This window comes from Ambystoma mexicanum, chromosome 9 (assembly GCF_040938575.1).
Source record: "Ambystoma mexicanum isolate Mex_15411 chromosome 9, UKY_AmexF1_1, whole genome shotgun sequence".
NCBI classification, from domain to species: Eukaryota; Metazoa; Chordata; class Amphibia; order Caudata; family Ambystomatidae; genus Ambystoma; species Ambystoma mexicanum.
Window position 1 is genome coordinate 829,889,703 of NC_090931.1, and position 25,879 is coordinate 829,915,581.

The 25,879-nt window shown below is 44.0% G+C and overlaps 1 protein-coding gene across 10 annotated transcripts in view; it reads left to right on the top strand.

Moving 5' to 3' along the window:
• The window catches only part of ADARB1 (adenosine deaminase RNA specific B1), a 1,064,814-nt gene extending 1,040,634 nt beyond the window's left edge, over positions 1-24,180 (top strand). For all 10 annotated transcript variants that reach the window (XM_069615858.1, XM_069615857.1, XM_069615861.1 and 7 more), the window contains one exon: positions 16,677-24,180. In XM_069615858.1, coding sequence (XP_069471959.1) covers positions 16,677-16,853 — 177 coding nt within the window. In that variant the 3' untranslated portion in view covers positions 16,854-24,180. The remainder of the gene's footprint in view (positions 1-16,676) is intronic.
• Positions 24,181-25,879: the final 1,699 nt, after the last annotated feature.

Sequence of the window (25,879 nt, forward strand, 5' to 3'; positions counted from 1 at the left end):
ACACACTTTAGGATTCCATCTCACTGTGTGGTGGGGCCGATCAATTTCTACTAAAGAAAGAAAAGAATTATCTTTGAAACGAGCCAAAGGAATATTCATCTGCATGGAAATGATCATATGGTCTCCTAGGAATGGATCAATAATTTTAAGAGCATCTATATTCGAATATAAACTCGAAGAAATAAAAAAATAATCAATGAGAGAATTGAGATTTGCTCTAGTCCATGTATAGGAATAATCGTCGAGAGCAAAGTAAGGAGTTTGAATATCCCATTCAAGGAAAAAGGAATTCCATACAGTGCCGAACTTATGGGACGTAATTGAGTGCTTATCCCTAATTGCGTTTTTATGAACACCTATTTCATAGCAGTAGCAGTTGAAGTCACCACCTAGGATAATTTTCGCCGTGGGATATGAAATCAGTCCCTTTTCTAATACATCATGCATTTCCTCAATAATGGTCTCAATTGGAATGGACAATTTATTCCAATAAATACATACCAATAAAAGAATAATAGAGGGATCCAAATCATCTTTCATAATGATTGCTAAAATGGAATCTGAACTGCTAATCTTTTCCAAAGAGCATTTAAGGGCAGTATTCACCAGTATGGCCAGGCCGCCAGAAGGACGACCTTCACTGCCTCGCTTTGCAGTCTGAATATGTGCTGAGTATCCATCTATAAAGAAGGAAGATTGATTCATGGTCTCTTGAATAAAAATAAGATCAGGTCGATTAAGCTGATTTAAGTGATACCATTTTTTGAAGTTATTTATACCACAAGAATTCCACGAAATAATGTGGAGACGCAGAGGGCTACGAGTGTTTCATTGCCTTTTGTTGATTTGCTTGCGTGGAGTTAATGGGGTCCCTCCAAGACATCTCCTTTAAAGCAGACATGAATGACATGAATTGTTTCATAGTATTAACATCGATATTTACAGGAGTACCCTGGGTTAAATTATCAGTGACACTTTCGACGCTCAAGGGAGTAGGTTCTAGATAACTTTGTGCATCGTCAAAAGATGAAAAAAATGATGAAGTTAAACCAATAAATGCCAAGTCATCAGAGTGATCCCATAACATCTTCATAATAAAAGGGGACATAAATTTACAAATCATTCGGTTGTTATTAATATCAGCCAATTTCACCCAATCTATGTCGTCAGATCTAATATTTCGTAGGGCAGGGATATCCTGAAAAACAGTCATCATAAAGGTGCGGTTCAAGCGAGCCTTTCCATAGCGGGCTTCATCGCTTTCCCAACCCATAATAATAGCAGATTTTAGGTCGCCACAATTATGGTTAGTCAGGGATTCCCGATTATCCGTAATGGATTTCAGATTGGTCAATTTGGAGCGCTCGTTGGCTTGTGGACGCTGCAAACTCAGGATTGGTAACTTTGGGCTAGTATTTTGATGAACTAAGCTCTCAGTTTCGTGAGTAATTAGTTGATTTCGAGGGTCAACTTTGTTAACTGAGGTTAATTCTTCCGGCTCGCTTGAACTTACACCCTCCAAATTTTTGGGATTCAGTTGGATGATTAGGACAAGTAAGTATTTTATTTTCTCTTTGTCCATTGGCATTACCCAAAATCACTTTCGCAGTTTTTTTAATTTTCAACAATGGATAATATTTGGAGAGGTCAGTTTGAACACAGTGTGGGGGCCCAACAATTGGGTTAGCCACCACCCTGAGGTCAATATGACCTTTCTCCTCATTATCCTTTCCCTTGTTTACATTAAATCGTGATTTGTTAGGTTCTTGCCAAGCTGGTTCATTAGTCAAGTCCTCGTTTTCTTTAATTTTTTTGTTTTTTAGTAGAGATTTGCAGGGGACTTTGGTAGTTACAGTGCTCGAGTCTGGCTCTGGAAGATTCAACAGGGCCTTAGATTCCTCGCTCAACTGATTTAAGTCGATGATATCTCCCACTGAAAGATTACAGATATCTTTAATATGTGTATTATGAGTATCGTTTTTATCACGTGATTGATTCTTTGTTTTTTTTTCCTGTTTTCCCTTTTGTAATTTGGCGAGAAGATTTCTCTTTTGAGCTCGTGCCAAAGCCCTTCTTTGTTTTCTAGTAAGGGCAATGGGAGGAGTTTGATCATGCACCTCCTCAATATCGTGTATTTCTGTTGCTTCCTGAGGGATATGATCTGTTCCAGAGAGATCAATGAAATCTGTTAAAGCTGAAGGACTATCTGGAGAAACTCCTTTATCTTCACATGGAGTCATCAGCGAATCCTTGTTGATTGTCTTGGAAAGTATGGCAAGATTAGTTGCCATTTCCTTTACAAGGATAGTCAAGACAGCAAGGTTAGGTTCACTGGTATTTTCCACGTTCACTAGCTTTGGGTTCACAACCTTCCGGTTTACTAATTTAATGGATGGTTCTTCTGTCACTACTTCAGAGAACAATTTTGTTTGAGTGCCTATAGTTTGAACATGGACCATCGAATCTTTTTTGTTTATGATGGAAGAAAACATATGACAGGCGGATAACATGCCCTCCATTTTTGCAAGAGAACTCGTGAGGTCAGACATTTGAATCTGTAGGAATTTTATTGCCTCATGAGTTTGCTCATGGCCTTTATCAAGTAAATTGAGAATTCTGGTCATGACCGGAAAAGATTCGATGGAGTGTTGCAGTTCGGCATTCCAATTTTCTTGTTCAGCGATAGGACAGTTAGGCTGTGGATGAGTCTTACAATGGGTAGACTCGTTGGAATCAAAACTGGGTGCTCTGTTTCCTTCGTGTCTAGAAGGATATTGACAAGTAGGGATCGTCGGTTGTTCCATGATCGGGGAGCTATTTACCATCAAGGGGGGCCCTCCTATGTTGTTATTACTTGGAGTATTAGTTCCCTCAAGGATACGTGCTTCCTTCTGTGCACTAGAGTGTGAAGGCACCGAGTAGGTGTATGCTGGGGGATTATTAAATAAGAATACATTCTCAATCCCGTACTTACTTCTATTGACAGGAGTTGAGGGTTCGTAGGATAGACGAATCCGTTTGCCTAATTCTATTTCAATTGCCGGGGCTAATATAGAAACATCTGCAGTACACGTATCAAATTGCTCGGTTCCCATTATTTTTTTTATTTCATCTCTATCAAGACTTTGATTAGAGTTACAGTCAACAATTTCCCAATCCTTTGAGGAGCTTTCATTCGCTTCTTTGACGGACATGTATACTGGTTTAATTTTGGAATCCATGTTGTTTCCGGGCAAAGTAGTTTTAGTAGTCACGCTGTCGATGTACACCGACCGTTTTTCCAAGGGAAATTGTTCTTCATGGTCTTCAGGGGTTACAACAACAGGGGCATCCTTATTAGATTTCTGTAAATCATCACATTGGAAATTCTCTATCATGTATTTCGTAGGCCCAGAAACGGATTTCTTAGCATCCGATCTATTTTTCCATTCCTGATTTGTGTTATATTCAAACGAGGCAGGAGTAAGAATAGCTTTGTTGTCAACATTGCTTTCTGATTTCAGAGCCATTATAGGATTTTCAATTGGCAATGTACTGCAATAATTGGAGTCAAGAAGGGGTTTGTATTCTTCATTTATCTCTTTTTCGGGCTGATTTAAAGGCATTGCAGCAGACAATTTTACTACATTAAGGTCCGCCTCAGTTTTTTTAGGATTAGTTTGGGACTCTTTTTTTTTTATACTGCGAAGCCCCTCTGCCATGACCAAAACAGTTCTGATTTCAATTATAGGCTAAGGGATAAAGGATAATGCGAGACACCCACTTTTGCTCGCTGTAACCCCCTCCCAGCAATTATTTGATTAACTATGTGAGGGCCACAAAGGGAGTAACCCTACCACCAAGCCACCTTACCGCCTAACAGCCCAACAGCCGCACTTCGCAGGCACTTCCGGATGCGCGCGCCGGATGCGCGGGTCCGTGTGCAGATAAGGAAGTGATCGGCAAGTTAGTGGGCGGGCAAGCAGGCGGGTTCAGGGGGGCGTGGCTAAAGGGGGAAAGAGAAGAGAGAAACATCAACGGGTTGCCCAATTTCCAAAAACCCGCGGGAAACCCGCGGACACTAAAATAATGGGTGCAGAGTCCTCAGCAAGTACCCAATGTAAAGGTCCTCTTTGGTCCAATCAGGTGCGCGTTACGCGCAAAATTCAATTCGGGTCCTTCCTCTTGCCGACGGCACTGTGGGCAGAGAATCCAAGGACAACGAAGCAGCGAATCCAGCCCAACAGCCGCACTTCGCAGGCACTTCCGGATGCGCGCGCCGGATGCGCGGGTCCGTGTGCAGATAAGGAAGTGATCGGCAAGTTAGTGGGCGGGCAAGCGGGCGGGTTCAGGGGGGCGTGGCTAAAGGGGGAAAGAGAAGAGAGAAACATCAACGGGTTGCCCAATTTCCAAAAACCCGCGGGAAACCCGCAGACACTAAAATAATGGGTGCAGAGTCCTCAGCAAGTACCCAATGTAAAGGTCCTCTTTGGTCCAATCAGGTGCGCGTTACACGCAAAATTCAATTCGGGTCCTTCCTCTTGCCGACGGCACTGTGGGCAGAGAATCCAAGGACAACGAAGCAGCGAATCCAGCCCAACAGCCGCACTTCGCAGGCACTTCCGGATGCGCGCGCCGGATGCGCGGGTCCGTGTGCAGATAAGGAAGTGATCGGCAAGTTAGTGGGCGGGCAAGCGGGCGGGTTCAGGGGGGCGTGGCCAATGTAAAGGTCCTCTTTGGTCCAATCAGGTGCGCGTTACGCGCAAAATTCAATTCGGGTCCTTCCTCTTGCCGACGGCACTGTGGGCAGAGAATCCAAGGACAACGAAGCAGCGAATCCAGCCCAACAGCCGCACTTCGCAGGCACTTCCGGATGCGCGGGTCCGTGTGCAGATAAGGAAGTGATCGGCAAGTTAGTGGGCGGTGCTGAGTGCCATTAGGGTGACGGAGGGAAGTTGAAGGGCGAGTGCACTGCACAATTCTTACCTAATCTCAGAGGTGGCCTAGCAGTAGCAATTAACAATGCAATGCACATTTGAGGGCAGGATGGGAGAGGCACAATGAAAAGGCCACAAATGCAGTGAAATTAGGGTGCAGGATGTAAATACAAATCCAGTGAAGTTGCAGGATGTAACTACACACAGCTAAAGTTGTTTTCCAAGGAAAAGGCCACAAATGCTGTGAAATTAGCGTGCAGGGTGTATGTACACACAGCTAAATTAGATTTCCAGGGAAAAGGCCACAAATGCATAGAGGTGCAGGATGTAAATACACACAGCTAAATTCGTTTTCCAAGTAAAAGGCATAAATGCAGTGAAAATAGGATGCAGGGTGTAAGTACACACAGCTAAAATCGTGTTTGTGCAGAAGACACACCAGAGAGAGATGAGAAAGGTGAAGAGGATAAGGAAAGTGAGTTAGCAAAAATATAGATCAGGCTGCTAAGAGGAAGCAAATGAATAGTCCAACCATCACTCACTGGAGGCTCAACAGTTCGTAGGGGTGCTGAGGCCTGAGTTCATGGGAGAGCAGGATGTACCCAGCAGGGTGCAGCATTGATGTGGTGGAGTAGAACGTGTGAGGGCCCTTCCAGCCCTCATAGGCCCGGACAGGCTCAAACAGGGCCTTAGCTTTGGGCCCAGGAAGGCGGACCAGCATGTGGGCCTTTGAACGGAAGAGGGACCCAATCATTGATCCTTCTCCACAGGAGGCCAGGCACTCCAGTGCCTGCAGCTCAGGGGCAGCCATGTTGGAAGGGAGGCCAAGTGCTGCCTTGAAATGGATGTCCATGGCACATGACAACAGAAAAACGCAGTGCTGGCGTTTTGAAAGTAAGTGAAATATCTTGTATTTGACCTCTTTACATAAAAACCAATGGGAAGGTGCAACGTGCATCGCTTGCGCAGAGGGTTGGGGGTGCTGAAGGTCCTAAAAAAGCCCAAAGGGCTTTCGTGTCGGTGTGGGAGGGAGGGTTCCCCAGCCTGGTGGAGTTGGCAGAGGCTGGCAGGATGGCTCCTTCATGAAATGAAGAATAGAGGAAGGCTCACACAAAGGTCTTCAGTGTGGGACCAGGGAGGCGGGCTGGCATTTGCCTGCCGGCTTGGCTGATTGGGCCTTTTTCTGAAAGAGGGGCCCAATCAGAGTGATCCTTCTCCACAAAAGGCCTGCAGCTCAGGGGCAGCCATGTTGGACGGGAGGCCAAGTGCTGCCTTGAAATGGATGTCCAGGGCACACAGTAACATAAAAACACAGCGCTGGCGTTTTGAAAGTTAATAAAATACATCTTATTTTATTCTTTACATAAAAACCGATGGGAAGGTGCAGTGTGCGCTGCTTGGGGGATGCTGAAGGTCCCATAAAGCCCAAAAGGGCTTTCCTTTCATGTCGGCGTGAGGGAGGGTGGGGGGGAGTGAGTCCCTGGCCTCGTGGAGTCAGCAGAGGCCCGTACTGGCAGGATGGCTCCTCGATGGAATGCAAGTATATACAATATGGTCATGCTGTCTGTGCCCATACATGTCCATGCATGCTGTGCCAACCATATTAGGACTCCCAGCCAGTAGCAAAAAAAAGCCATGCCATGCCACAGAAAGAAAGCAGGCTAGACACATTATATGTAGACCAGTAACAAAACGATTCAAGGGCTTTGGAATCATGCACACACGTTATTGGTGGGTCTGGGTAGAAATAAAAACACATTCTGAAAGTAAACCATGCACTGATATACAAGTGTTTACACAGGTAAATCCAGATAATTGTTTGCCCCATCACTAAATCTATTCATGAAATCAATTTGTCAAGAAAGTCACTGCTAGTAAACACACATTCCCAGAACAGTTTTTGCCCAAAATCACTACAGTGCAATGCCATCACTTCTAATGACCGATTAAAGGGTAACTCAAAAGTACAATGCAGTTCACACTTGAGCTGAGTGATGCAAATAAGATGACAGGCTTGGTTTTCAAACTAATTACACATAAAAGGGAAATGTGCTTGTTTCTAACGGAATTGTCCTCAATGTCGTCGTGTGTTCACAGTGCATTTTATCCTTTCAGAGATCTACAACTTATGCTAATTTTTGTGGTCGAGCCATGGGAGTGTGAGCAGCGCAAAAGGGACCCTTGAGCCCACTGTGAAAAGTTGGCTTCTCTGGGGAATAACACTTGCCATGTCTGCATTATCCTTAATGCAAAGTAACTATCTTTGCATCAAATGTAAAGCAAAGGCAAGCGCTATTATGTGGAAAGACTGGCATGCATTCAATGTAGGCAGGGAAGGCCTTGGCTCTGGTAGTGCCCCGGGGGGGAACAAAATTTGGTGGACCCGATGCTAACACAGGAGATGGGGTCTTTTCACTTACACAGGTTGGCACCAGCCCCTGCCTTGGAAGGGCTTCAGCCTCCCGTATTGAGGAGGTTGCAGGAAGAAGGCAGCACTCTGCCTTGATGTCCGAGTGCTAAGCCTTGAGCTCTGATGGGAATGGAGTGAACCAAGGTCTTGTCGAATTTCTCACCTGGCAGGGTAGACTCTTTACATTTAAACATTCATTAACATGACAGCAGCAGCAAACATACAATGTTAGAGGACAAAATCCTGCACAGGCAATATCAATAATGTCGAGCTTTCGAAACTGTCATCCAGCCAACTTTCAAAAAATAAATTGAGGCTGGCTCCACCATTGCGCCAGCTCAGGGAGGCACCCTATGTAAAAGAAAAGCTCCTGGCACCAGCACAGGAAACAGTTTTATCCTGAGGACCAGGGCTTACCCAGGAAACTCCCAGATGTGCTTCAGAAGACTGGGCACAAGACTATATGCAGAAAAAGCCAGCCTCATATCCTGCTCAAAAGATGTCCAAATCGGTACATATGTCTTGCAATTTACATTTTTTTGGCATGGGCATATTGTAACCGGTGAAAACAGTCTAATGTCCATTACTCACTCAAAAGGATTTCTTGCTGAATCAACATGTTTCAAATGTAAAAATGTTGGCAATTTTAAACATGCATTTTGCATAAACGCAAAGATCATATGTTCCCAAAATGATATTTGCTTTCGTGCAAATTGCCAGGTTTGGCCACAGTCCTTAGGCCCTGCGCACTCCGAAGGCGAAGGAAAAGGGGAACCCAGAGTATTTTATATTTTGGGCACTAGCACTATTGTAAAGTGAACAGCTCCTCCCACTTAAGAGGGCGCCGCCACCATGCCAGCTCGGGGAAGCCTTTCAAAGGCTGCCCCATGCTGGTGTGGCAGCAGGCTACATTTAAAGCAGTGAACTTGTGTTCCAGCACTGGAGTGGGGAGATTTTCACTTAAATAGGGGTCCACCACCATTCCAGCTCTAGGGAGCCTTTCAAAGGGTGCGCAGGCAGGTGTGGTAGTGGTCCCTATAAAAGTGAAAAGCTTCCATTCCAGCACTGGAGTGTGGAGCTTTACACTTAAATAGGGTACCGCTAGCTCGGTTGGCATGGCAGTGGTGCCCTTTTCAAATGAAAATCTCCCAGCTCCTGTGCTGAAGCACCTGGCGCCAGCACGAGAGCGGTGCACTTTTCATTTAAATAGGATGCCTTCTCTGAGAAGCCCTTGAAAGGCTCCCCCAAGATAGCGTGGCAGCAGCACCCTTTGCAATAGAAAAGCTGCCCACTCCATACTGGCGCGACAGTAGCACCCAAAGTAAGTGAAAAGCTCCTCCCACAGTGGGAGCTTTTCACCTACATAGGGCGAAAATGGAGCGCAAGTATGGGGGGGAGCCCTTTATTTTACATTGGGTGGCACGCCCGCTGCCACGCCAGCACAAAGGAGCTTTTTAGTGGCTCCTCCATGCTGGCGTGGCGGAGGCTATGGTACCCCCCCCACCCAAGGCCATCCCTGAAGGTAGCCAAATCATGTTTCCTTTACCCTAGATGTACAGTGACTGTATGTCATGAGTAAAGCAAAGATAAGTGTTATTACGTGGATGGACTGGCCTACATTCAATGCAGGCCAGTCTATCCACGTACCTTTGCATACAATCCATACATGCATGCATACATATTAAATACAAATAAATACACTTCCCTTGCCTGCAGGCATCCGTGCAGCCACTTGGAGAACCCGATGGCCCTCCCCTCCTCTGGGTAAGTAGCCAAGCTGCTTCTCCCGTCAGTCAGCGTCTTCACGTTAGAGTCTTCACGTTGCGCGCCGTGAAGACACTGACTGACGGGAAGGCTCCTCTACTGTCGCGCACGTTGCGTTGATGGAGTAATAATGAGAGCAGGTGGGACCAGTCTTTCGATGCCCTGCCGGCTCCCATTATTTGCCAATTTTTTTTGCGGAGTTCAAAGGCTAAAATAAAACAATGAAATCGAGTAAAACCATTTGGAAATGCACATCAGCATAATACAAAGTCTTCTACCACCCTACAGTGGTGTCTGCGACTTTTTTTTCTCATGGCACAGTAAATATTTCAAATTGGCTGGCATAAATCAAACTTGAATGAAATAGCTCGACAAATTCGTGAACCCTCATTTTATAAGGGGTAACTGGTCGCACTCGCTACCAGTCTCGGGTATCGGGAAAGGTTATTTTTCCATAATGATAGTAATCCATCTCTGCAAACTCCCTTGTTCCTTTAGAAATAGTAGATCTGTGAGCAAAGATAATAATAGTAATAACACCACATGTTTTCTCGTTTCTACACTGCCACGCTAACCATCAACATTATCGCTCATTCACTACTTAATCAGTCAAACACTTTCACACTCAACCACCTAAGAAGGCCGCGCAGTCCATTAGCCCAAGTTCCACTGAGCATGTGCTGATTAGATGCCGCCCACAGGTGTAAAGTGAGGAGACAATGGATCCAGCGGGGCAGTAAGGAAACTAGCATAGAGGGGAAGGCCCCAATCATGTCATAGTTTTTTAATGAATTGTTTCTAATATTAGTTTTTTTTATGCAATATTACTTGGTTTAAAAGTAGGTGTACAAGTTCTTAATTTCTGTTTTGATTTTCTGTTTTGGAACCGAAGACGTTTCATATTTTCATTTCCATTTTATGACATAAAAATCCTTTTAAAGAATTAAGGGTATTGAGGAGCTGTATAGAAAGATGGTTCTTTAGATTGCAGCAATCTTAAGTATTTCAGACCTTCAAGAATCATTAAAATCCTACCAGATCTGCCGGTCAAGTAACTTAGTTTACCTATTCAACCTAAGAGAAACTCCAACCATGAACTTATTGCCATTATATTTTTCGTGTTGAAAATACTGACGCCTCAGGAAATATGAAGAGCAATGTTCATGTACCTGATCAATGTTCTCATTCTCTTGGACTCGTTGGAACCCAATTTCATCCAGGCCACAGAGAGTACAAGATTCCCCCCACATGTGAAGTACTATTAAGAAAAATTGACATGAGGGTTCTATAATACATTTGGGTGGCAGTCTTAGAGTTTGCAGTACCATTTTGGTTCGAGTTAGGGTTGGAGTAAGTCTAAAAGTTTGGATTTGAGTAAGGGTTGGGATAAATGATGCCATATGCAATGTGCCATCAGCCAAGGCCCAAGTTAGAGCTATAGAATTAGTATTTGGACTTTTTAAAACCAATAAGCACTACATTTTGCAGGATGTTACCAGAAACAATATGGGTGGCAGCAAACTGATGCAGAACTATTTAAATGAGTGCATGTTTCTTTAAAATGTCAGATTGTAGAACCCTGAAATGTAGCTGATCACTAATTATCTGTGCCTTATTGCACAACAGCACTGGCACATGCATGCAGAAGGGACTAGAGGCCACTGCCTACTGTTGGCTCAATACACGGTCATGAAATTGGATGAGCAGGACCCCATGACTATAAAGGAGCTGGGAGTCACCTGTTTCTAAGCGAACTATACTTGTCGGGCAACAATTTACATACCTATTTTGATGCTCAACTTGAGTAACTCGTCTGCCCCCTTCCCAGGGGAGGAGTTGAAAAATGTCATTTTGAGTATTACCAAATTAATTGCCCCTTCTCCCCAAATGTGTGTAATTGACAGAATATTTTTCGAAGGGATTGGTTCTTCCGACATATTCCACATCTATGACAGGTAATCACCACAGCTGTGCTGCTTCGGAAGATTTTTGGTGTCTACGTCCTGCATCGGTGACGTCGATACGCTGTCCTCAAGAGCCTCCGTCGAGCTGACGTCACCAGATGTTATAAGTAGGACGCACGACGCCCGTAGCCTCAGTTCAGTTTTTTCCGCAAATGTGTTCGCTTCGGAGATCTTGGCGCACCTCGGTTCTTCTGATTCTATCGGTTCTTCGAACTTGGTTTGTGAAATTATCATGTCTTCTTCTTCTACCCCATGGTCGGGATTAAAGAAGTGTCGGGACTGCGGTTCCAAGTTGTCACTTGCGGAACCGCACGACATCTGCCTCTGGTGCCTCGGCGAGGACCACGCCCCCAATGACTGTGACGCATGCCAGTCTTTGTCGTCAAAGGCCTTGCAGGAGCGAAAGAAGAAGCTGTCAGTTGGTAGGATTTCCAAGCCCCGAAAGTCGAAATCCGCTGGGCTTTCAACCGACGATTCGAGGGGTGACTCTCTGCATCGTCGACGTAAATCCAGGGGGTCTCGGTCCCGGAGTGGTTCCCGCCATTCCTCTGCCTCTTCGAGGCACTCGCGGAAGCGCCATCACCAGTCGCCTTCCTCGTCCGAAGACTCCGCCAGACGGCACGTAGCTTGTCCTACCAAGCATTCCTCTCCTGCGGAATGGGACGCATTTCGTAAGGAAATGTTGGTGATTTTTGAATCGCAGTGCTCCGTTCCGTCCGCGCCTTCAAGAGAAGCCGGCAAGGAACGCGCTAGGGCCACCGTTCGCAGGCCTTCGGGCTTGGGCGGTTGGCGCAATCACCGGGAATCTTCGAGGTCCCGGTCGGACAAGGTGGATCGCTCTAGCCATGCCCGCTCCAGGTCCCGGTCCTCGACGCCCTCGAGACCAGTAGAGCCTGTGAAGTCTTCTAAGAAGATTGGCGCCATGTCCGTCGAGGGACTCTCTCTGGATGGTTTTCTTGCCCTTGTTCAGGATGGCAAGGATGCCATGTGTGAATCCGTTCAGTCGGGTCTGGACATGGCAGACTGTGTCAGCCGGTCCATGGTGGCGAGGACCGTGATGCACAGATTTGCGTGGTTGCGGAAGTCGGGGTTTACTCCTGACGTACAAGCCCGGCTTCTCAACATGCCCTTTGATGGTGAACATCTTTTTGGCAGCAAGGCTGACGAGAGCCTTGAGAGGTTGCAGACTCCAAAGCTGCAGCGAAGTCGTTGAGCGCTGCAGTTCGCCAACCTCCGCCTTTTCGTCCTAGGGGACAGCAATGGAGGTGAGGTTCCTTTCGATACTACTCTTCCTTTGGTAGATCAAGGGGAGCTGCAAGTCAAAGTGGCCACTGTAGGAGTACCAGAGGTGGAAAACAAGGTACTCGAGGTGCCAAGGCCGCTCGGGCAGTTGCCTCTTTGCCCTCAGGCACTGCTGCAGCCGCTTCAGCTCAGTCATGAGGCCATGTCCCATGGTTTGCCGGTTGGGGAAGGCTGGTGCAGCATCTTGTAGAATGGCGTGCCATTACTTCAGATGTGTGGGTTCTGGAGATCATAGCCCACAGCTACTGTCTTCCTTTCTGGCAGAGGCCTCACGACAATCCATCAGGGAATCTTTCTTTGAAGAGTCCAGATCCGCTCCTTGGGAAGGAAATCAAATCCCTGCTGGAGAAAGGCGCCATAGAACTGGTGCCTGTAGCGGAGAGGAACAAGGGATGGTATTCCCCATACTTTTTTATCCCAAAAAAAGATGGGGAATTGAGACCCATCATGGATTTGCGTGGTTTCAACCAGCTCCTTGGGAAGGACAAGTTCAAGATGGTTACTCTCTCTCAAGTCCTCCAGGCCCTTCAACTTCAGGACGGGTTGGTGTCTCTAGACCTCAAGGACGCTTACTTTCATGTGCCGATTCATCCCAAGCACAAGAAGTACCTGAGGTTTGCGACTCGCATTTTCAATTTTTGGGTCCTGCCGTTCGGATTGACCTCCGCCCTGAAGGCCTTCACCAAGCTCATGGTGGTGGTGGCAGCGTATCTCAGGAAAGGGGGGATTCACGTCTACACCTACCTGGACGATTGGTTGATCAGGGCGCGCTCTCCCGAGCAAGTCCTGGATCATCTGTCTTCTCCCTTCACAGGCTGGGCTTCTCCCTCAACTTAATGAGGTCCCACTTGACACCTACCCAGCGGCTCCAGTACATTGGAGCAGTGCTCGACACATCCCTGGGGCTGTGTTTTCCTCCCCAGGTTAGGGCTGCTAGGACACTTTTTCTGAAGTCCAACTAAGGGCTTCTTCAAAACCTTTCAACTGAGGCAGTACAAAATTCCACTCTTAGTATAAGGCTGTACCACCTGAGTTCGGGGTAGCGTAGACAGAGCAGCCAGGCTTATCTTAGGAGGGAGAGAGGGCAGTAGATACAGTACAAATGAAATTGTCATACAGATGATCCAAAGAAACACTGAAACACTATGTATTGTAAAAATAAAGGATTTATATAAATGCAGGTAGGCCAAGATAAATCTAGGGGTTAAGTAAGTACTAACACATTATATGGAATCCCAATATAAAACACAACACTATACTTGAAAGTACACCGACCCAAGTATAAACCTTATTTGGAACACCTAACAGTAGTTCGAGGGAAGTCAAAACCTTGTTATACACATTTAGTATAGGTCAAGCCTATTCTTTGGGAGTAAAAGACCAATGGTTACTTTTAGATTACTTCTGGTAATACAAGGACAGTAGGCCCTTCCAGTTGTACAGTGACTCTTGGAACAAATCACATAAACAGTCAACTGGACAATATACTTTTGGTGAATAGTGAAACACTTATTCTAGGTGCAGTAAAAACCTATAACTACTTTTGTCATAACACACAGTTATACCAGGTGAGTAAAACCTAAGGATGTAATATACAATTTCAGATGCTTTGGAAATCAAGGAACCCCAGATTGAGGTAAGCAATAACTCTGGTAACTTGTTTTGGATGGCACACAGCTAACACAAGGTAAGTAAAACCCACTTACTTTAACTTCACAATGAAGGGGAAAGTAAAACCCAATGTCGCACTTTACTTAATAGTTATTTTAGGTAGGCAACCACCTAATGTAGACTTATTAAGGACAGGCTAGCAGCAAGTCAGGGGAAGCAAGACCCAGTTGGGGGACACTCATACAGTTATCCTAACAGGAGTAACCTGGTGATACCAACAGTTGGAGGACACTCATACAATTACCCTACAGGAATAATCTGGTGAAACCAACACATTACCTTTGTAAAGAGGCACAACCTAATCACAGGTGAGTAAAATACCTTCACATCTACTTTCTTTTAGACTGGTAAAACAGTGGCTAAGGAAGAAAAGATGTTAACCATACTTTTAAGAATAGTGCATCACACATTCAAGATCAGTAAGAACTTTTGTAACTGTCAATTACAGTTACCCACCAACTCTTTACAAGTAAGTAAAACACTTGATTTCTTTTCTAGGCAGAAGTCGCAATCCCTTCAAAGTCTTTCCCTTAGAGCATGAGTGTTCTCAGTGGCAGAAGGGGGGTCACTAGGACTAGTGACCAACAGGCAGTGTTAGAATAAGTTCCTCCAAAAGGGGACGCGTTTGTGGTGCGTGGTCCTTCCCACTGCTGTATGCATTTCCTCCAGTCCCCGTCATTCCACAAGTGCTGCGGGGGTTACAGAGGTTCGGTTCCCGAATGACCCTCATTGCTCCGGCATAGGCCAGGAGAACGTGGTACCCGGACCTTCTCGACATGTCCATCTGCCCTCCACGCCGTCTTCCATACCGAGACGATCTGCTCTCACGGGAGAGGGTCAGGTTCTCCATCCAGAGGTCAAGTCCCTCAACCTTCATGCTTGGTTTCTGAAAGGTTGAGGTATAAGGATTGGGTCCTCGCTGAAGACGTAATGGAGGTGTTGCTTTCGGCCAGAAGGCCTGCAACGAAGTCCCTGTACCGTTGCCATTGGAGAAAGTTCTGTGACTGGTGCAGGGTTAAGAATGTGGATCCTTTTTCATTCGCCATTCCTGTGGTTCTGTCTGTTTTTGCTTTTGTTAGCCCACAAGGGCCTGCAAGTGGGTACCATTAAAGGTTACCTGGCGGCGCTGTCCATATTTAAGCGCTCGTCTGAGGAGTGTTCTTCTTTAAAAATGTCTTTGATTTCTCAGTTTCTGAAAGGGCTCACTAATGTGTTCCCACAGTGTCCTTTCCAGGTACCCGGTTGGGATTTGAACCTGGTTCTAAAATTCCTCATGGGAGCTCCGTTTGAGCCTTTACATTCTTGCCCTTTGAGACTGTTGACCTTGGAAACTGTACCTTTAGTTGCAGTTACTTCCGCTCGCAGAGTGAGTGAGTTGCAGGCACTTTCCATTAAGCCACCCTTCACAGTGTTCCATAAGGACAGGGTTGTCCTTAGGGTTTGTCCTTCTTTTCTTCCGAAAGTTGTCGGAATTTTGTTTAAGCCAGAAGGTCATTCTTCCGGCGTTTTATCCTCCTCCGCATCCTGATAAGGAAGAGGAGAGGCTCCCTAGGTTGGATCCTAGGAGAGCTTTAAGTTTCTACATCTCACGCATGTTCCGGTTCAGAGTGGACGATCAGCTCTTTGTAGGATACGTTGGAAGGTGTTTGGGACAAGTTGTACTAAACAGACTTTGTCTAGAAGGATTATCTTGACAATTTCTAAATGTTACCGCTTGGCGGGTAAGGATCCTCTGGTAGGCTTCCAGGCCCATTCTACTAGGGGTGTGGCTGCCTCTACTGCCCTGCAGAAGGGTGTTCCCATTCGTAACATTTGTGAAGCAGCCACATGGGCCTCTGTCCATACTTTTGTAAAACACTACTCCCTGGATTCTATCCATGGGCAAGATTTGGCCTTTGGCAAGGCGGTCCTCTATTCTGCAATTTAATTGGGCATTCTAAAATTCTAAATTCTTTTCCCACCTCCTTACGTTGGTACTGCTTTGGGAGTCTGTCATAGATGTGGAATACGTCGGAGGAACCAATCTCTTCGAAGAACAAGTTACTTTCTTATCTGGTAACGTTCTTTCGATGGGATGTTCCGACGACGTATTCCACATCGCTCCCTCCCTACCTGCCACTCTACAGAATTTTTTATGCAATTGCAGCTTTCGTTTCCGCAAGGCTTTCTGCAGTCATTCTGGCAGAAGATTGGTGCCACGCGTTCTGGGGAAAAAAACTACAACTGAGGCTACGGGCGTCGTGCGTCCTACTTATAACATCCGGCGACGTCGGCTCGACGGAGGCCCTCGAGGACAGCGTATCAACGTCATCGCCGCAGGACGCAGACGCCGAAAAGTTTCCGAAGCAGCACAGCTGTGGTGCTTACCTGTCATAGATGTGGAATACGTCGTCGGAACATCCCGTCGAAAGAACGTTACCAGGTAAGAAAGTAACTTGTTCTTCTGGAATATCTATCTGGCTCCTGAAAAAGAATGGTAGATGTGTGCTATTGTTTTCCTTTTCAAGGGTTTAAAACTATATCTTAATCTTTTTAAATGTGTAGATGGAAAACTGTTTCATGTCAGTAGCATCCTTCTTTGTGCTTGTTGAAAAATGTTTCCTCTGCATTTAACAGAGAGATCTCTTGTCTCTTTCCAATCTTTCTCAGTTACCTGCAAACCTGAGATCCCAACTCTGCAAACCCAACCTGTATTATGATTCCAAGCAGTCTGCGACAGAATATCAGGCGGCCAAAGCATGTGTGTTTAAAGCATTTCAGAAAGTGGGCCTGGGCGCCTGGGTAAAGAAGCCCAGCGAGCAAGACCAGTTCTCATTCTCCATGTAACATCTTGGACGGTTACACAGAACTTTGGAGAGAACACATGCGTGTGTGTTTTGAAGAGAAGGGGAAAGGTTTGGCTTACAGCAATTCACGGCAAGTGAGTAGCCAGACCCCTCATCCCCCAAGTGGGACTTTCAAACTGACTAAAGACCAATACCATCAATGCAAGGCTCCAGCTTAACTACGTTTAGTGGGGGCGCATTTATTTTCAACCATGTGCCCTTTCTCCATTGACCAGCAGCTGCCAGATTCTCCTCTCAAGTAAAACTGCCAAGAAGTCAGACTCGTGAAACTCAAGACTGAACGTGCTTCTTGGATCATGTATGATATTGATGTGCCCTGTTTTTCTTTTCTTTCCGTTGTTTTAAGACCAAGGTACCATTGGCTTTCTCATGTGTATTCCCTTAATTAAGGTGGCACGTGCTAGCGATGTAAATGCCATACAGAATTATGGTTGCTTCTTTTTACCAGTTAGTCACCAGCAGGAAAACTGGGGAAGAATACAGAACATGACTGTTTACAAATAATGTCCGTATTTACTCCCCTTCAAACATGTGTGATGCTCCCAAATAGATGCTGCAAATCAATTGAGATTTAACCTGTTCTAATCAGAAAATGATTTTCACACATCCTATTCATTTACAAAATTAAGTTTTGATTGTTGGTTGGTTTGTTCGTGGCATCTATTACAGAATTTCTCTAGGAGCATCGAACCAGAAGGGGTGGTCATCATGTTCCTAGTTGCGACCTCCATACTGCTCCATGCTTTTAATCCCAGCACTCTGATGTCTTGTCCTTCCTGCTTGTCATGTTATTTCTAGTCTTTGATCTGTTTTTATCATGAGGTTTTTCTAATCTGTTTTTAATGAGTTTTTAACTGTTCTGTTACACACACATTGTGAAGTAGGGTTTATTTTATTTTTTTTAAAGAAAAGCAAACTGGAAAAAAAGTATGTGTTGGGCAGTTTTAGTCTGTATTGTACAGTAAAGAAAACCTAATCTGTATAAGCTGTACTGTAGTTGATTTGTGTCTTTGGGAACACATCTGATGACGTAATCACATTTATGTGATTTTGGGTGATTGTGGCAAAAAAAAAATGTTTTGATTTCAGTTAAATGGGCACTGGGATAGATGACAAAAATGTTAGTTTGAAACATTAAAAGAAAAACATATTTTATCTTAGCCAAAAAAAGACTGAGAAAAAACGTAAGAAAATACTATTTAAATACCATCATGTTGCTCAGATATTTTTAACCAATCAGTTACCTCCTTTTCATTACACAAGTATTACAACATTGTAAGCCATTTAGAAGTTGTTAGACGGGTCCTGGCTCCTTGTTCCATGTGCACTGGATATCAATCAGAAATATCCCAAACCTCTGCAGGTGTGTAGTGTCACTGCTGATCACAGGTAGAAACTGAACTTGTTGCCCCATAAAACCAGTGAGAGAAACCATTGCCTAGAGTAACCCTAGCTCCCGCTGTCAAATCCCTGGCCATACTTTCCAAGATACTGAGGATCCTTCTGGAAGAACCCCTACACCAAGTTTGATGCTCACAAACCTTTTAAGGGGCAATGTTTAATCTCCAGCGCTACTGCAGCAATGCGTTTACCCGGCACCTACGAAAATACGTGGAACAAGTGCCACAAAATCGTACAGTATTTGGATGTGCATGCCTAATATAGCGTGGAAGAAGGCAATAGATCTGCCTCAATGTGTAGGATAGATATGGAGGGGTAATTTTCCTCTATTTATTTATGAAAGCTGTCTGAATAGGCCGTAGCCACTAGTGCTCATTGGCACACCTCTTTTCCCATGAAAAATGTGAGTCGACATAATAACATGACGAGTCAGATTGATCATGCTTTTCTCTGTTGAAATTCCACGTGCGTGCCGGAAAGGAGGAAATGTTGCATCAGTGTTGTGCGAGGGAGCTCTGGCCGGGATTGTCTTTCACTGCAAGTTGAGCTCTTTTCATGGGGGTCATTGCAATTTATGCAGTTTAGTTCTGGTAAAGAAGTGTAGATCACTGCGGCTCTAAAGAGAACTTTCCTCTCAAATGTATGTGAATAAAATGGAGTAGGTTGAAATCCAACTGCGCAATGAGGTCAGGCGCTTTTCAAGTATGCAACATGTCTAAATCCTTGAAAATGTCACAGGCCGCGATTCCTGGTGATAAGGTACCCAGCAATTCAGCTTGCATTGGTTGAATAATTAGTTTCCAAACTGGCCCAACAGTAGCAGTTTGTGATGCTTCTCTGCAAATTTTACATCTCTAAAATGATCCCATCCTGTAGAATCTGCTGAAGAGCAAATGCAGATTATCATAAAGCTCTGCTAGATACTTGTCCATCCATAGCTGCTTCTGTTCCCTTATATGAACGGACCCCTAGAGTAAAGGAAGGAATCCTATGTAGTGGTGCCCTTCTTGCTACAAAATGTCAAGTGGGTGTGATGCATAGGCCTGGGATAGACAACTTTGCCTGATTTTTCTGAAAAATATATGCAATCTGTTGAATTTGTTTACTGCCCTCGTTTCGCCATCACATCGTTTTTCCTCCAAGTACAAGCAAGTACAAGCAATACTCGGGATGCACACAACAGAAGCTGATGTTAAGATTATTATGCATGTAAAGTAAATTGCATCTCATTTTAAGTATAAGAAAAATAGCCTATATTTTTGCCAAGGCGCCTCAATTTTGTACAGCTTGCTGGATGGGAAATAAAACCCTCCAATTCGTGTGTTGAAAAGGTAAACCACCCGTGTAGGCTACATTCTTAGACTGTTTCTTGCATGTTTGCAGTCTCTATTAACTTTCTTTTGTGGACACCTATAGAAAAGAAAATGTCGCTTGGATTTCTTATCAAATATTGAATCCCTATTTGGGACAATTTTAAATTATCTTGCTGCATTTCACAGGTGCTGAAATTGCTCTAATGTCCTGCTATCCCCCTACTCAACTACTTGGGAATAAACTGCAGCCTTAATGCCTGAAAAAGCCACTCAAAAGGAAGCTTCTGTTCTAAGAGCTGCGATGGCTCCTGAACCTGCCTATACCCCTGCCCAATATATGCATCACAAACGGGTCTTCCTCGTTTATTTTCTCTTTGCAGTGTGGTTCTGCAGATGCTTCTCCTTTTTTAGGTGTTGTCTGTTCCTTGACCAGTCTCCCTGTCCCCATAAAGGTGGTTTTTCACCGTCCATTAAGTTCAAGGTACATATACAAAAAAAAAGGAAACTCACTTGCTGCCTTCTGCCTAACATATTGATGACGACAGGCCTCAGATAATGCATTTAATATGGACAACAGTTCTTGGTGGATGACCCATATAGAATTTGTATTTCGGATCTAACTTCCATCTGTAGAGTTTCTGCCCATTCTGTGCCAGAATTGAAAAGGAGGGGACCAATACCAGAGACTAACTTTGACTTAATGATAGGACAGAATCCTATGGTAACAGGGATTTGGCACCCGGCGTAGTTTGAGATGTGGCTTCGGTTTGGTTCCATTTCGAGGACAAGCACCTCTTTTTAGAGGCACCACACAGCCAGTTCAGGGCAATACATTCTTAGCACAGGTACTTGGGGGACCTGCAATACCTGACAATTATTTCACGGTGACAGTTTTCCCAAGTTACCACAGTTGAATTTGATGTTCCTACCTTAGTACTGGCATCACACACCAATGTAGAATTTTGGGTTTGGTCTGGCTTTTTCCATATTCGCCAAGAAGGTACAGAGGCCCATGGCTAGTTCACTTCATATAGCAATCAAGCCCAGTATCTCTCCAGGGAGCTGAAACCAAAGCATCTATACCAGCATTACAAGAGTTTGACGCCTTTGCACTGAAGCACACAGAAATACCACAGCCACCTCAAATTCTTACAAAGACCATTACAAAGAGTGATATTCGAAATCTGTATGTGATTTAATGCTATTGCCATCCTTGCTTCAGTAACACAAAAAGGTATCCATATTGCTACTGGAAAGTCCCTCACTTATACCCAAATAACTAACAACTCTAGAGCTTGCTTCCCAACTTTAAGCAGCCAATAACAACAAGTCTATTCATTTTTCTGATTCAGGTGACTGAAATTTAAATCCGCCTTACTTCTACACACTGCCACCTGAGGAGCTCATCCTTACTTCACTGAGGGACGCAAACTCTCAAGTTACTTATCTCCCCTGATAGGAGATCCCCCTACATAGTAAATTCTGTGAATACTCAAGGGTGATCTGTAATCTTAATCCTGGTTTAAGTACCCTGGATTAGGCTTCTGAAAGTTTACGTGATTCTGTGAACATTTGATAAATGTTTCAAAAATGGGACCAAAGTATGTACTAATCTGCCTAATGTAAGGAAACATACTTCACCATTGTTGGCTGATAAAGAAGATTCAAAAGGCAACTTCCCCCTTCCCTCATTAGAACGTAAGAAATATTAAGGATATAGTGATTCATTTGTCATGTACGCTGCCTTCTTGAATGTTGATGTACATCAAACTGCCAAGTAAGTTGCACGCATTCCTGATGTGTGCTCTTTTATTTCATTAACTCCATAATCAGACAGGAACATGTAAAGGAAAATATCTGTGCATGTCTGAACAAGAAGCGGCAGCATATCGAGTGAGTGTGCCTGACTTCCGTTGCTTTTTTGTTTCCAATATAAACTGGTGCCCAACCCCTCTGCCGCAGCCATGATTGCCAGCTTACACAAACAAGAGAAATCGGCTTTCATGGATGTTCTTGTAGAAGAGATTAGATGCATCTGAGCCTGCTCCTTGATGTGTACTATTTTGCCACTGTGAAAAAAAATTCCTCATGGTGAGCCTCGAGAGAAACCTGGTAATTGTGCTGTACCAAAAAGGCCTCGAATGTTTGACAATGCTGAGTAAGCTGAACCTTGGTATGTGACAGAGCTGTGTCCAACTCGTATGGTAAAGCATATACACACTGTAAACTTGAATTCTTAAGCTATACTGGCCTCATCTAGCTTGCTTGTAAGGCTGAACCCCATTATGCAGTCCACCCGGTAACAAATCGAGCCTTATCTGTCAGGAGTATTCAATGTACCCTATTTCCAAAGCTCTAGATGGATGCCAAATTAAAAAAAAAACAGGTAACTTATTATGGATATTTCATCTACACAGAAAGTCTGACCAGATGTCACTATCCTCCAAAAATGTGAAATAAATCCATCAATTATCCTACTGGTATTCCACAATTGATTGGGATACTTGTGGATCATATGGACCTGTAGAATAACAGCCTTCCCGTCTATACATCGAAGTGCGAGAGATCCAGTAGTTCATGCATGATACTGTTAACCCTATGTTGGCCTGAACAGTTAATGGTCTGAGACCTGTGGCTTGTCAGTGCTTTCAAAAGTGACTGATTTCTTTAGTGTATCAAGGGGCACAGGGGCTATGTTTCACCCGTGTTATGGGTACATTTGAGGGACTGGTTCCTGTGAAATGGGTTGGGTACATCTTGAAATGTTCTTATAGAAAATGACATTGTGTGCACCTCTGAAAGGTATTCTACCAGGATATAATAAAAGAGCAAATGGGTACCATTTAGTTGCTGGAGGATTGAGGAGTAAACCTACAGTTGCATGGCTACTAACAGTACTTGTCTTTTAGCACTTACTGGTTGATACAGGGACCCATAAAGATTCATCATTCGCTAGACGTTGGAACATGATTCAACGAACCTTATTACCCACTGTCCTTCTGGAATTAGACTGGTAGGCAGCACTCTGATGGATTATTATACCTATCTTTAGGAGCCAAGCTCCTCAGCATGATTTAAACCAGCTCTTTTAATCCATCATTCACAAACATGTTAAGCCTATGTCTTCTTTTGACATCACCTGAAAATGCTTTTCTGGTACCAAGGACCACTTTCAAGTTATTTTATTTTTATTTTTCACAAAGTTGAGAGATGCACCTCAGCAGAGTTCCCTTGTTTATTGCAAAAGTATTGACTTCCGGTGTTCAAATGTAAGTCGCATGTATCCTTGGAGTGGAGATGCTACACAACCAGGATGCTGTTGGGGCTCCACCATTACATTGAGAGATTTCACAGAAAAAGATGGCAACAGCAAGCATTTCAAGATGGATCATCTGCTTTTCTAAATACTACCAAATTCTCGGAGTTTTATTGAATGCTTACTCCATCAGTGGTCATCCATTCAACGTTTGCATCACAACTTCAGTCACTAGTCCTGCTTTTCGCATGTAATATTAACTTGACACAAATTCCATAAATGAAGCTGATTTCAGCCAGTAAGTAATTGTTGCTGGAAGCCTTTTGAGCATGTGTTGTTTTCCCTTACCTGCGTTTCTGATCTGTGAAATCAGTTTCACAACCAGTTCCAAAAAAGTTAGGGAAGCATTATAGTGTAATGAAAATTATCTCAATGGAGATGTTTCTCCATATTGCCTCTCTTTCTCCTTCACAATACGCAGGCCAATTATCCCTTGGAGCTTATGCCATACTTAAACCTTACAATTTTGAAAAATCGTGTAGAAATTAGGGGCAAATGGTGGGTGATGCCCAGGTGAAGTTGGGGTTATAAGACTGGGATGAAACATTTTCTTTGTGGACCTGCTAAAATAAAAACATTTGTAGACACTTTTACAATACTTCTTGTGACTGTGGCCAATTCTCCACCAGCTGGGTAGAAGGGAGGACAAACACTATGGGTTTAGAATCATTGAAACAGCAATTGGTCCTGAACAGGACATACAATGGTTCGTATTTACAACAGGGATGGGCATTTGAGCATTACTAAACCACTATGCAGAAAATGCCATGATTTGGCCGTTGCATGTTTTCCACATTCTGCAGTGCAATGTTTGTAAAGTCATTGTTCTAGGGCAAATAATGAGTTACACTATGTTTTATACATGATGCCTTTATGGAAAAGGAGGCCCAGGGGAAACCATTATGAATCATATTGTCGTGCTGCAGTGCGATGCAAAGTATTCTGTTCAATTTCTTGAGCACCCGTAAAAATGACCTCCTGTGACAAAACAGTCTTCTGAGATTCCATTGCTCATCAATACAGTCTTTTCCTGTAACTGTGTGGATGCCTTTAATCAATTTGTTAGAAATTAACTGTACCATTGATGAGAGCAAGGGGCTGTCACCAACTTGAAAATCCTACAGTGTTTTCCGTATAGACAACTCATTGTGATTGACCTGCATGTGCTTTAATCCTCCCATTGATAACCAGCTGGAACCTAAGCATGAGATGCCATCATCTGTAGACAAAAAGAAGGGAGGGATGTTGTAAATGAAAATAAATTACAATTATGTTCACTTTCTGATTCGTCCTTTTTTTCTCTTATATGGTTTCATGTTTTTGTTTCTTCTTTGTGATTCCTAGTGTCTAAATCACACTGGGCCTTTAAGCAAATGTGCCCTTCCTTCTCGTGATAAGAGGGGCTTTGAATTGTTAGTCAGAAGGTAGTCTGAGTAGTGATAGAGGTGTGACCAACGCAGTTAGCGAAAACACTTCTTTGGCTGGCCCTTGTTGCCGGACATTCTGACACAAGTGTTTCAGAAGTTAAATGCTAGCAAAGATTTTATTTACTAAAAATAAAAGGTGAATTTTGTAATCTGGAACACGCTGGGCTCTAGTTCTTTTGGGAATAGAGCCATGAGTGAGTATATTTTCCACAATCATGACCTGATCCTATTTCAAGAAACCTGGCTACAAGACATTATAAAGATGCATGGATTTAAAATAATTGATCAACTAGCCACTCGTCCTAATGGCGGTCGGCCCTCAAGGGGTTGGGTGGGCTTATTAATAGCAGCCCGCAATTCATGTATGATTGATTTCCATCTCATTAGTGCGGATGTCAAAAGGATTTTGGTTGCGAGGGCTTCGTAGAGAGTGGGTTGCGCCATCCAGTCAATTGTGATTCTTAATCTCTACTGGAACCCTGCGTGTTGTAGCTTATCCTTGTTTTTGGATTCTCTATCCACTCTGCATTTGAAGGTGAAATCAGAGTATGGACATGGAGGTCTATTATTGGCTCGAGATTTAAATTCTCCTTGCTTAATGACTTGAAGCATTTTGGGCACAAAGTCCACGAGCAGAAGCTACAGTGAAAGATGGACAAAATTTCTTTTTAGACTAGAAGTAATTACTTGGTAAGTTCTGCAAGTACTTGGTTCAAGCTATAACTTGGAAGAACGGGCTAGCAGGTCCATAATTTATTATCTGGTTCTCTCAAATAATTTGTTTATTAGAGAGAGAGGTTCCAGTGATCATAATCCTCTAAGAGCATCCTTTCAGTTGAGAATACAGGTTGCAGAGAGGAGTGCCCACACTGATGTTATAGTTAATTCTGGGAATAAGTAGCACAATTCAGTAGAGGGGGCCTCACTCTGAATAGAAAATTATCAATTGTAATAAGCCTAAGTGCAGACTCTGATCTTGATCGGTACGGTGCTCCAAAAAATGGTCGATGTGTTGTGGGACCTAGACCATCCGATAGTAAAAGACGGCCAAATAATTATTGGTCATAAGTACTTCTTTGATGAGGGTACATCTTTATGGAAAAGAGAATTAAGAAAATCTCTCTGGGCTCTTAAGAATACCCCTCTCAAAGAAAAATCCCTGCAATGACTACAAAAATTGGTCTAAGAGCCACAAATATTTGTGCAGTATCTGTGATGGCCAGGGAATTCCAGACATTTTTGGTTGATGATCAGCCGACACCAGACCTCTGAAGGCCACCTACAAGGTAATGTAGTGCGAGAGATTACTTGGCATAACTATTTCGGGAATTTGTTTAGGGAATCCAATTCAAATTGAGCCAGTTAATGATGTATCGTGGCAATTATATCTATCTCAGGAGCTCATAGAAGATCTAATAATCGGGGCTTCCGGTTCAAGGGCTTCAGGTCCCAATGGGCTGACCTACCAGACTTTTAAGAGTGACGTTGGGGTCTGGGCTCAAGTCTTGATGCTTGTATTCTAAGGTATATTGGGAGCTAGGTGCTGTCC